The sequence below is a fragment of the Cynocephalus volans genome, chromosome 6 (genome assembly GCF_027409185.1).
Source record: "Cynocephalus volans isolate mCynVol1 chromosome 6, mCynVol1.pri, whole genome shotgun sequence".
Taxonomy (NCBI): Eukaryota; Metazoa; Chordata; class Mammalia; order Dermoptera; family Cynocephalidae; genus Cynocephalus; species Cynocephalus volans.
Window position 1 is genome coordinate 113503922 of NC_084465.1, and position 12831 is coordinate 113516752.

Here is a 12831-nt window from a genome sequence, read left to right on the forward strand (position 1 = left end):
CCGTAGCTCACTTGGGAGAGCGTGGTGCTGACAACACCAAGTCAAGGGTTAAGATCCCCTAACCGGTCATCTTTTTTAAAAAAAAAAAAGAAAAGAAAAGAATCATAATAATTAATTAAGGCTCCCCCGTTCATTCTAGCAGCCTTCTGACCCATTTTTCATACAGAAGGGTGAGCTCTTAGAAAGAAAAATCTTATTGAGTCACTTCCATGCTTATAACCCTTCAATGATGCCACATGACATTTAGACTAAAATTCAAGCTTTTTACTGTACATGCTCTATTTCCTGTCTCTCTAGTCTTAACCCCCACCACGTTCCCCTGAGCTGACCGTGGTCCGGCCACACTGGCCCTCTTTCACATCAAGCTTTTGCTGGCCTTACGGCCTTGGCACATGCTGGGCTTTCTACACAGTAAGCTCTTACCCCAGATTTCTGCAAGCCTGGCTCTTCTCAGCTTTCACTTCCTAGCTCAAATATTACCTCCTCTACAGTAGGCATCCCCTGCTTGTCTCTCTCATAGTACCCTGTTCATTTCCTTCATGGCACCTATTACAATTTGCAATTACCTATCTACTTATTTCATTTTTTGTTATATATATTCCCATACGTACACCCTGTACCCAATGCCTGGCTCAGTGTTTAAGACACAGCAGGTGATCAATAAATATCTATTCTCTATATATCACACATGATGCTTCTCGCAACTCTAAGATATGGGTAAGGCAGGAAATGTCATGACGGTTTCAAAGATGAAGAAATTTAGGTCCTGAGAATCTGAGTGACTGGGGTAAGATCACACAAGAGTAAGTGGCAGAGCTTTGACGTGAGTCCAGTCACCAGGTTCTAAAGCCATGCCTTTATCTGTCACATGGTGTTAATCCTCTAGGAGGTTTTAGTGCCACGTAGGCCTGGGTTCTGTCCCAGTTCTGTCACTGAATGGCAGCTGTTTAACCCAGAGTAAGACATGAAGCCTCTATAAAAAGAGAATCTATCTCACAGGACTGGGGTGAAGACTGAAAATGCCATACAGCATTTAGCATGGTGCCCAGCGTACAGCAACTGTTCAAAGGTGGAGAGCTGAGATTATCAGGTGGAGTGCAGGCGTCTCATCTCACCTCAGCATGATCACCTGACCCTCAGCCCCCACAGCCACGTCTGGCAGGCCATCCCCTCCAAGGTCCTTCACCCCGTGGATGGAGCGTCCGAACCACCGAATTCCTGAGAACACCTGGGTCCCTTCTATCCGCTGAGAGCAAGAGAGAAATTCATGCTAAGCTGGGGACAGGACAGGTTGGAGGGCAGGAAGAGTCAGCCTGGGGAGTGGGGTCTAGGCTTGGAGGCTTCCAGGTGCCTGGGAATGGGTTTTGATTGGCAGACAGGGTACCTCACCTGACTTGGCCGGGGGCCGAGCCCACCGGGCCGCCCATTGAAGATGTACACAGCCCCCTGCTCCTCCAGAGGGGCTCCCACGGCCAAGTCCACCAGCCCATCCCCGTTGAGGTCTGCCAGGGCAGTGATAGCTGCTCCAAACCGCCCAAGGGGGTAGCCAGGATCCCCCTGCAGTTCTGAGACCACCTCGAACCTCAGCTGGGAAAGAGCAAGGAAATAGGTCACAGGCCCATCACTCAGCAAGCTTCACAGAATACAGCACTGGGAAGAACAATTTAGTGAAGAACTCTAAAGAAATGTACGATGTGGTCCCTTATAGAATTAGAATGACACCATCAGACTAACTGGGTTCAATGCCAGCTGCACCTCTTACTATCTGTGTGACCTCGTGGCTTGGGAATGATCCTAGCCTTGCTGAGACTTAGTGTCCCCCATTGTAAAATAAAGCTTGTGGGATCTCAGAGGTGATCGTTAGGATCAGATGAGGTCATGTACATAAAAAGTTTGGCACTGGACGACCACTGAGATGCCATGGGATGCACCCCGGGCTCTCCCAAGCCAGGGCAGTGGGGGGCCTTGGGCCTTGGCCACACCCCCCTGACACCCACAGCCAGCCCAGCTGCGACCACCAAGCTGCAGCAAGAAGGGCCCTGGTTTCCCAAGCTGGGATGGTGGAGGTGAGGGCTTTTGTTACAACCCCCTGACATCTGCACCCAGCCCAGCAATGACCAAGCCATGGCTGGAAACCCCCCAATCTCCCCTGTGGGAATGAGGGGAGTGCCACAGGCTTCAATCCCGCCCTTCCTCCTTCCTCCTTCTTCCATCCTATTTCCTTCCCCTTTTCCCTCTCCCCCTCCCTCCCAACTGCTCTGCAACAACATCCTAGAATGTAAAAAATAATATTGATAAAATCACATCTTAAAAAAAAAAAAAGTTTGGTGCTGGGCCGTGTGTACAGTCTACTCCCAGTGGGTATTAGCTATCGTCTGTTGTTCTAAAGGTTGATTAACACACGATCAGACAGGAAAGCCTTTCAAAATAATTGGGACCCGAGGAGGGCTGCGAATCTCTGTTTCTCCCCGCCCCCTCAGCTCAACGTCCTGGTCCCCACCTCTTTTCTCTGGTAGATGAACACCCGGCCTCCTCTCTGCTCCCCATAGAACAGGGGGGCTCCAATCAGCAGCAGCTCTGTCTCCCCATCTTGGTCCATGTCAATGCCACATAGCTCCCCACCAAAATAAGAGCCAATCTGTAGGGAGAGGAAGATGTTTCAGAAAGAGCTCCCCACCAAAATAAAAGCCAATCTGTAGGGAGAGGACGACATTTCAGGAAGAGCCCCTGGGGGATGGCAGGGGATGGCAGGATACCTCCCTCCCCCTCAGCTGGGTCATGTCCATCTTATTCCAATCCCTCAAATGTAGGTTCAAATCCTGGATTCACCATTACAACCTATGTGATTTAAGACAAGTTAGGCTCTTTGAAGTGCAGTTTCTTAAACTGGAGAGTAGTGATGATGAGGCTTACCTCAGAGGGCTTGTGAGAAATAAGTGTGATTGTGTTTGGCACAGTGCCTGCCACACAGTCAGTGGGTGAGTATTCAAAGGACAGCAGGGAACGTAACTCATGTCACACCAGCCACGTCCTGCAGATGCCCCTCGGGCTGTGCTCACCTGGACCCCATCTATTTTCTGGACCTGGCTCCAGTTTCTGCTGCCCTGTGGCTCTTGGAACAGCATCACCCGCCCCACGTGCTGGTATCGGGGGGCTCCAGCTGCCAGCAGTGCTGCGTGTCCTCGGGAGGGCAGCCAGGTCACTGCATAACCTGAGGAGAGAAAGAGCGAGGGGCTCAGAGTTAAGAACACAGAGGATTCTGGAGGAACATGACACCAAGGGGAAAGGGGCAGAGGCTTGGAAATTGGATTAGTAGCAAAGATGTATCAAAACAGCTAGAAAACCTTCTCCTGAGAAAAGCAGCCAGGTGCTCCGAGCAGCACAAACACTGCCCTCTTGGCCTAATACTGCATTTCTCAAACCGTGGGTGACATGCACGCCCAGGGAAAAGCAGCAGTGAACCACAGGATAAATATGGTGCATCCTCTGAGGTTCAATTTACCTGAGGATTCCTCTTTTTAATAATAAAATGCAATTGGATATATTAGTAAGGAGAACGTAAACTCAGCATGAATATTAAAAACAAAGCAGACTTGAAAAATGTCATACATAAAGATATCACTCCAGGCTATCTTCCTGCTTCGCACCTGTGGTGAGTTCTCTCCCCTCTATTACTGAGGGGACACTGAGAAAATGTCTCAGGAGATGCTGCAGGGGACTGGACCCAGGATCAAGAGAGAGCCAGGGGCCAGGTGAGAACCAGGAGCCACCCAATAGGAGTGCTCTGACTCCAGAGACCATTCACTAACCCACCGTGGTCTTCTCTGCACAGAGCAGGTGAAAGTGAGTGAGAGAAACAGAAATGCATGGGAGGACGGGTGAGGACCCTGAGCCACCTCTCCACTCAGTCATGTGGAGTCCTCAAGCACGAAGGGTAAGAACTTGCCCTTCGAAATCAGACGTTTAAATCCCAGTGCTACTTCCTCCTAGCTGTGTAATCTTGACTAAATTCTTTCATGCCTCTGAGGCTCTGTTTTCTCACCCTATGAGTACGAACCTCATAGAGTGATTTTGAAGATTAAATAAGATTGTGGACATAAGATGCTTTGCACTATGCTAGTGATAGCTAAACTAAGATCTGAAGAATCTCAAGATCATATTATTTATATATATGCACATAAATATCCACATACATGTATATATTTATGTATGTGTATGTGTGTACAGTGGGGAGGGTGCCTAACCAGAGGATAAACTTTAGACTTATTTCCTCTTCCTTAGTGAGCAATGTTGCCAGCTATTTTACAGTACACTGAAGAACAAAAAATCACCTTGAAGGCACTACTGTAGGTCCTGCAGTGTAAGTGTAGTGGTTTACAGAACAGACTTTGTGCTAGATCACCTGGGCTCCACCACTAGTTCTGTACCCCTGGGAAAGTGATTTAAGCCCTCTTTAGCTCAGTTTCTTCATCTGTAAAATAAAGATAATAAAAAATACCTTCTCACTGAGTTTTAGTGAGGACAAATGAGGTAAAATATGTTAACACATGTAAAGTGCTTAGAATGGTGCCTGGCACACAATACATGCTTGGTAAAAAATGTTAAATAAACATAAAAACAAAGAAAAGAAAAAAAAACCTACCTCAGAAGGGTAAATGTAAGATGAATAGCACCAATTTTCCAGAGGAAAATTTAATGAGACCTTATGTTCTGAGAGCTTAACAAGGGAGTGACTCACCCTATGCAGTGGTCATGGATGAGACAGGGTAAAAGAATGGTGGTTCTAGATCCATGAGAAAGTAGAACCTGGAAGCAGTCCTGTCCTAGGGCTTTTGGAGCCACTCATACCTTGGGGCAGGCTGACTATATGAATAGAAACTGAAAGAGCACAAGGGTGAGACCCCTGGCAGCCTGAGACTGGCATCACCAGGGTGGACAAACATTCACAGAACTGCACAGGACAAGACTACAACAGTGACACCTTGAGGTAAAGGGAAGCAACAGCAGTTGTGGGTTGATAAGGCTCATTTCTTCTACACTTGACATCAAAAGAACTCTTGATGGTTGGAGCATGGTGCTGGTAACACCAAGGTCTGGGGTTCAATCCCCCCCCAAAAAAACCCCCAAAACTTGTGAAACTGAATAAAGCCCTAGAGTTCTTTCTCTGGCAATTCAAGAGGAGGAAGCCTCAAGAAGGAGCTACTAGTCCTCCTGCTAATAACGCAGGTTGTTTTAAAATGTACCTATATAGGGGCTGGCCTGTGGCTCACTCAGGAGAGTGTGGTGCTGATAACACCAAGGCCATGGGTTCAGATCCCTATATAGGGATGGCCAGTTAGCTCACTTGGAAGAGCGTGGTGGGGACAACCCCAAGTCAAGGGTTAAGATCCCCTTACTGGTCATCTTTTCTAAAAAAATTTTTAAAATTTTTAAAAAATGTACCTATATATGACTGAGTGGTGACATGGAGAGGTCACTGTCATTGAAAGAAGTTTATTACTCACAGTTCCCCAGAAGCTGAGGACATAGCACATCATGCAGGGCCAGATGGGGGAGGCAGAAGGAGGAAGGGGAGAGAATGGTCCAGAGCTTTTATTGTGGTTTCCTGGAGTGGAATGAGTGAGGTATGGTAGGCAAGTTTGAACGAGCTTAGGATTGGACAGTTTGAGTAGTTTTGGCAGGCTCTGGGTGATAGAGGTGGTGTCTAGTTGGCTGGTACCTGGCCCTGGGTGATTTAGGGCCAAGGAACTCTTGCCTTGGTGTGAGAGTTAAATGAAAGAGGTGGCTGGGACCACGGGCCCTGGATTGGCTGGTTTGCATATGAAAGCCATGTTCAGAGGCAAGGTGTTCATTACTCCGGGAATTGGCTAGCCCTGGGAGAAGCAGTCTCTCCAGGATTAGCAAGGCCCAAGATGTCAAAACATCAGAAAATAAAAAACCCGATAAATATACAGGTCAGGGGTTATTAAGGGGGAAATTAAGAATGTTATGACCATATTTACACTCTGAGTTTGTTCCTGCTGGTTGCTTAATTGCTTTCATTATTATTTTGAAAGCCAGTCTGAGCAACTCTCTGGCCTCTAAAACTGGAAGAACCCAGTAGAAAAGAGATGGACTCACCCAAATATCCCTCTTTCACTTCTGGTGTCAGTGGTTCATTTCCAACAAATGCATCTTCCTGCAGGTCCACCGTCAGGTCTAGAAAGCCCCCAGCCCAGTCCTTGGCTCCAACTGCCCCCACGACTGCATGGCCCTGCCCAGGGAAGGGGGTGAGCAGGTCAGCATCCTCCTGGAACCAGCTGCCCTCTCACCCCCTCTGCCTGTTGCTCAGGCTCCCCACATACCCGACTGAGGTCAGCGCTGATGCCGCTGGAGGACAGCTCCATGTTGAAGGATGTCAGGTCCTGTTTGCTTGTGCCTGAAGGACAAAGAAGAGGAGAAGGGGCCGAGCCCCAGGGAGCCATAAAAACAGGGATACATGTGCAAGGACTGAGGAAGAGGCACCACAGTCACATTTGGGCACGTTAGACACAGCATGAACTTTGGAGTCAGATGGACCTGGAAAAGTGGCTTAACACTCTGAGTTTTCTCAGGCAAAACTCCAGGAGCCCCAGATTCAGATGCCCAGCTACTCGGCATGTCTAAGAAGCAGCTCCTGGTTTCTGCTCCTGGTCAGGCTCCCACTGTCAGTGACTGGCACCCACCCATCTAGTGAGTGACGCAAAGAAACCAGGAAGCAGCCTAGATTCTTCCCTTCCCCCCATCCTAGCTCCAACACATCACCAAATCATCATGGTCCTGCCTTCAAAATACACCTGCCCCTGCTCTGGACCACCTCACTGCCCCTTCCTGCCACCACACGGGACAAGACATTGCATCTCCTGCTTGATGAGTACAACAGCTTGTTCATTTGGTCTCTGACCCCATTCTTTGTTTCCAGAAAAGCCAGAATAGTCTTTATAAAATCTTTAAAATAGTCTTTAAAAAATTGTCTTTAAAAAGAAATGATCTGATATTTTAAAAATATAAAATATCAGATCATCTCTTTCCCTATCTAAAAACACTTCATTCCTTCCCATTCCAGTTCACGCTAAAATCCAAAGTCTTTCCGAGGGCCCAGAAGGCCCTGCCCTGCCTCCCTCTCTCGCCTTCTCCCTCCCCTCCTGTCACACGCTCCTGTCATGCTGGCCTTTCTCCTGTTCCTCCGATAGCCCAACAAAGCCCATTCCCATCTCCCGGCCTTGCTCTTCTCTCTGACTGGAATGTTCTCTGCCCACATGCCTCGTGTAGATGCTTGAGTCTCGCCTTTCCTGTCTCAGCTCAAAAGTCATTTCAGAGTGAATTTTACCAATTAAAAAAGAAAAAAGTCATCTCAAAAAGCTTCCTTGTAAAGCCTATCCAAAGTGGCTTCCTCCAGCTAAATCTATCACATTATTTCATTCACTTTCTTTATTTTTTTTTTAAAGATGACCGATAAGGGGATCTTAACCCCTGACTTGGTGTTGTCAGCACCATGTCTCCCAAGTGAGCCACGGGCCAGCCCTCATTTATTTTCCTTATAGCACTTTTCACCGTCTTTAATTATCGAGTTTCTGACTCGTTTACTGTCTTTTTGTATCCAACTTGAATGAGCTCCACTTTAGGGACATCCTAAGTGTCTCATTCACAGGGCCTGGTGCGTGGCTGTTGGAAGCATGAGTCAAGAAAGTGGAAATACTACCACCAGCTTCCAACCATGCTGAGAAATGAATTGAATGATATCACATGCTGGTGACATGTAAGTTTTCAAGAAAACCGGCAACTATTATGATGATTTGTTCATTCATTGATAAATATTTAGAGTAACTAAGTGTCTTGGTGAAAAAGGAGACACAACGGGCTGGCGGGTTAGCTCTGTCGGTTACAGCATGATGTTATAACAACAAGGTCAAGGGTTTGGATCCCGGCACTGGCCAGCCATTGAAGGGAAAACAAACAAACAAACAAACAAAAAAACACACACGTACAAGGCTTGCCCTGACAGAACTCTGGGTTTAGTGTGGGGGACAGTTATTGAACAGACAAATCAGAATACTGTGCACGCCATAGGGGCGAGGACAGGGAACACACAGCATCCCCGCAGCGCATGGGAAGAAATGCTAACCCAGACTTGGGCACCAGCGAGAACTTATTCAGAGGAAGTGACATCTAAACTGAGATCTGAAGGATGAGCAGGGGCAGGTCAAGTTAGAGGATAATAAGAGCTATGATCTATAGAGAGCCTACAATGTATCAGGCAAGTTGCTAAACTTGTTATGGGTTGGACTGTGTCTTCCCAAAAAGCTATGTTGAAGTCCTAATCCCCAGTACCTCAGAATGTGACCTTATTTGGAAATAGGGTCTTTATAGAGGTAATCAAAATGAAGTCATTAGGAAGGGCCCTAATCCAATATGACTGGTGTTCTTATAAAAAGGAGAAATTCGGACACAGAGACAGACACATGCAGAGGAAAGACAGTGCGAAGAGACGCAGAGAGATGACAGCCATGTGACGGGCATGAGGCATCTACAAGTCGAGAAATGCCAAGGACTGCCTGCAAACACCAGAAGCTACAAGAGGCCAGGAAGGATTCTCTCCTAGAACTGTTTGAAAGAGCATGGCCCTTCTAGCTTCCAGATTGTCAAGACAATAAATTTCGGTTGCTTTAAGCCACCTAGTTTTTGATACTTGTGTTACAGCAGCCCTAGGAAACACAACAGTTAAACCTTGAGTCCCTGTGAGACTGGTATTATTATCCCCATTGAACAGAGAAGAACAATTCTTAAAGAGGGAAGTGACCTGGCTGAGGTCACACAGCAAATAAGAGGATTCTTGGGGAGGTCTGCCCAGTCCCATTACAAGTGTATATATCACAATGCTTCTTCAACTGAGCTGAACATCAAGGTTGTGTCCTAGCAAAGGGGACTTCCCTGTGGGAATCGTGTCTTTCAGCAGACTAGGCTTCCTGGGACAGTACTATCCCATAACCGGTCCTCCATATGGTGATTTGCTTATTCTAGGCCGAGAAAAAGGACCTGCGGGCTCGTCACACTTAGCCCCTGCCAGCTTGCCCATCTTGTTATCTGAGGCCTAAGATAAGTGAAAATGAGACAGCTGACCAAGGAGAAGAAGGAATCGTAGTCATTCTGCAGGGCTCAGATGACATCAGCAAGAGACAGGCCAATCTGGGCCCCATCCTAGATCAAGCTGAGCTCCAGAAGGAAGATGGAATTGCAGAGAGAAATACCAGAGGCTGCTCCTAAATCACTCTTTCCTAAATTCCTACTTGAGGTCTTATTTTAGGAGCACTCTTAACATGGTGTCAGATACTCAGTAAGTGCTCGTTAATATTATTCAGTGTGTCTCTAACCTAATGTCCCTGGTGAGTTTCTGTATACAACCTCCCCAGCTCTCTCCAGGGCCTGCCACTCACCCTCAATGACGTAAATCTTCTTTTGCAGCTCAGTGAATAGATCTTTAAGCTTCTCAAATGTGTCCAGAATCTTTACAAATTCCTTAGCGGGTTCTGAGGCAAATTTGTGGAGTGTCTCCTGACTCGCCTTGGTCCTAAAATGCCTTCCGATCTGTGAGGGAGTGAAGAGTCGAGAGCTGGCATCCCCATAATCTCAGATCAGTTTTCTAGGATTTTCACAAGACCCTGTCCCTGGGGAGAAAGCAGCCTGGGTTTCAGGAACAGGAGAGGGACGACAAGATGTAAGAAGCAGCCCGGGCCTGGCCCATACCCCTATGATGTAGCGGATGACGTCCTTGGCCGCCTCAATGCTGCCGTTGTCAGTGGCCTCCCCATCAGTGATGATGATGAGCACTTTGGTGGCATCTGGCCGGGCCCCCAGCTCTTGCCGGAACACGTTTGTCCTGTGTCCAGGAAAGGGGCATGTGAGAGACCCCCCATCCCAGGGCCTGAGGTCCCCACCCTCTTCACACTGCCCCATTGATTATGCAAAAGTCCTTTGCCATCCCCTAGGCAGGTTTTCCAGGGCTTCAGCAGCCTCCTCTGAACCCCCCATTCGCCCTTGCTTCCTCCCCTCTCCCTCTGCACCAGCGATCTTCGTGCCATATTCTAGGCAGCGCGGAGTGTCGTGGGCCAGAGTCCATGGGCAGGGAGGGGAGGTTTTGTGAGCCGCAACTCTGGGTTTCCTACCGTCCATTTCAACCACATGCAACCACTCTTTAACTGGTTAAAGATGTTGATCTAGGTGAGATTTCAATGGGGAAAAAGGGTTCCACAGTCAAAGAAAATTGAGAAGTCACCTTCCTGAGCAAGCCCCTATGGCACCTCCTCAGACTGCCTGTAGATCTCTGCTGCAGCGTTTATCCTAGTGAACTGCAGCAACTTGTTTCTGTGTCAATTTCCCCCAAACCACGAGTTCCTCAAGGAAAGGGCCACGTGTGATTTGCTGCTGTGTCTCTGGCTCCCTCATAGATTAGGTGTGCAGTGCATGTGAGATGAAAGAAGAGAGAACTGAATACTGGATGGGTCAAGGCTCAGGACTCCCGTCCTGCCGCAGCCTCCTGAGCACGTTGGCTTGTCTCCAGCTCTTGCTGGCACAGCAGCTCTATGTGAAACTCTGACCCACAGACGCCTACTGCCAAGACCTTGGCTTCTATCTTGGAAGCAAAGTGTTCCTTCAACTTCCATCCATATAGACAGGGGCCTATCATGGGTCCAGTTCATGGATTCCCATCCTGGTTTAAACCACTATCATCTCTCATCTGGATTTTTCAGTAGCCTCCTAACTGGCCTCTCTGCCTCCACCCTTGCCACTCTACAGTCTAATATCAACCCTGCAGCCCGAAGGATCTTTTTGAAAACATAAATCAGATCACTCCTCTGCTCAGAACCATCAATGACTTCTCATCGTACACAAAGGAAAAGCCAAAGTCCTTACTATAGTCTTCAAGCCTCCAACTCATCTGGATTCCCATTATCTCTCTGACCTCATCTCCTAGTGTTCTCCTCTCTCACTTATTTCTCTCCAGCCACACTGGCGTCTTGGCTATTCTTGAACATCCGCAGCATCATCTCATCTCAAGGCTTTTGCTATTCCATGAGGTCATCCCCCAGGGATCCACATGGCTTGCTTCCTCCCCTCCAACAAGAATCTGCTCCAATGGAACCTTCCCTGACCTTCCTATTGAATATTGCTTGATTTTTCTTTATAAAACTTACATCTTCAACTTCATCTTCTAATTTACTTACTTATCCTGTTATTATATTTCTCTCCCCTACTAAAGTGTTAAGCTACAAGAGGGCAGAGATTTTTCCTTGTTTCATTCCCTGCTGTATTCCCAGTTCCTAGAACACAGCAAACAATAACTCATAGGCCAAATCCAGCCTGCAGTCTGCTTTTGCATGGTCCATGAGCTAAGAATGGTTTTTATATTTTTAAAGAGTTATAAAAACTAAAAAGAATATGCAGCAGAAACCATATGTGGCCAGAAAAGCTTAAAATATTTATTATCTGGCCCTTTGCAGAAAAAGTTTACCAACTCCTGACCCAGAACACTGCCTGGTACCAAAGCAGGTAGTCAGGAGGTGTTTACAACAAACATTCCCATGACCACTTCTTTTTGCTCTCACAGTTGACATCATTTAGGGTGTCTTCTCATCCTGCTGTGATCCTTTTCTCTTAGACTCCTTCCCGTAGTGGGACCCCAGAATCTGTTTGTGCCTTGGGATCTTGCACCATAAAGTAGACCCAGACTATGGCTGGGTGGACCCCTGGACACCTAACCCAGGCTCAGCCAACCAGATTTTCTCTCCTGGAAACTGGAATGCAGGTAGTTCATCTAACTTGAGGAACGAAGCTGCTATTTTTTGAGCAGATGTGGCTTGACCACGTACCAACCAAAGCTGTCTACAGAGAGAGAATAAAGTGAACATGACAGAACATGGGAGCCCCAGAGGAAATATCTGGAAACACATGCACAGAGTCTTGAGGACACGTCGCACAGGCATGTTTGCCTTATGCAAATTCAACGATGCATACTACATGCTTGGCAAAGAAAAGTGAAAAAAATATACTAAATAGCTCAGGAGATCCTTCCTTCTATTTCACCCAATTTGAGTTTATGCCCAGGGGGGTATGATATGGGAGACATAAATTCTCTTATTCTCCAAATCAATCTCAGTTCCCACGGCCACTTCTAATGCTCAAAGGTAGGTGTTTTCTGAATATATAATATGGTCCTTCAACACAATCTAACTACTTTCATCTAGGCCTCAACTTAAACACAGCAATCTGATCCAACTCTGGGGGAAAAATTTCTGTATTGGATTTAGGAAATCAGGCTTTGGTAGCTTCCAATGTGTGACCTGAATATATTGAATTTTATCAACAATTTAAGGAATTCTTCAAAGATAATTTTGACTATTTGAGATTTTTCTTTATACACTGAGTTCCAAAGCTAATCCCCAGGGCTGGCCGGTTAGCTCAGTTGGTTAGAGCACAGTGTTAATAACACTAAGATCAAGGGTTCAGATCCCCATACTGGCCAGCCACCGAAACAAAAAAAAAAAAAAAAAGAAAGAAAGAAAAAGCCGATCCCTGTTTAAAATGTGACTCTACTGTGGCTGCCAGGATTCACGATCACTTTCCAAGTCCTGGTCTAGTCCCTCATGAGGCCTGGCAATAGTTCCTGTCCCAAGGGTTCATGAGCTATCCTTGAATCCTCTCAAGAATTTCCCTTTAGATTTAGTTAGTATATAGCAGATTTCTGTTACTTACAACCATAAGAACCTGGACTAAGATTGCTCCACTTGAATTCATACAATAAACTGCCCCTTGCTG

At 46.9% G+C, this 12831-nt stretch overlaps 1 protein-coding gene across 2 annotated transcripts in view; it reads right to left on the reverse strand.

The window, feature by feature from the left end:
- Positions 1 to 12831, reverse strand: part of ITGAL (integrin subunit alpha L) — a 36676-nt gene that overhangs the window by 19213 nt on the left and 4632 nt on the right. For both annotated transcript variants that reach the window (XM_063099886.1, XM_063099885.1), the window contains 8 exons: positions 9763 to 9895; positions 9453 to 9603; positions 6345 to 6418; positions 6121 to 6253; positions 3060 to 3211; positions 2501 to 2638; positions 1390 to 1587; positions 1116 to 1246 (listed from right to left, as the gene is read on the reverse strand). In XM_063099886.1, the coding sequence (XP_062955956.1) occupies positions 1116 to 1246; positions 1390 to 1587; positions 2501 to 2638; positions 3060 to 3211; positions 6121 to 6253; positions 6345 to 6418; positions 9453 to 9603; positions 9763 to 9895 (1110 nt within the window). The remainder of the gene's footprint in view (positions 1 to 1115; positions 1247 to 1389; positions 1588 to 2500; positions 2639 to 3059; positions 3212 to 6120; positions 6254 to 6344; positions 6419 to 9452; positions 9604 to 9762; positions 9896 to 12831) is intronic.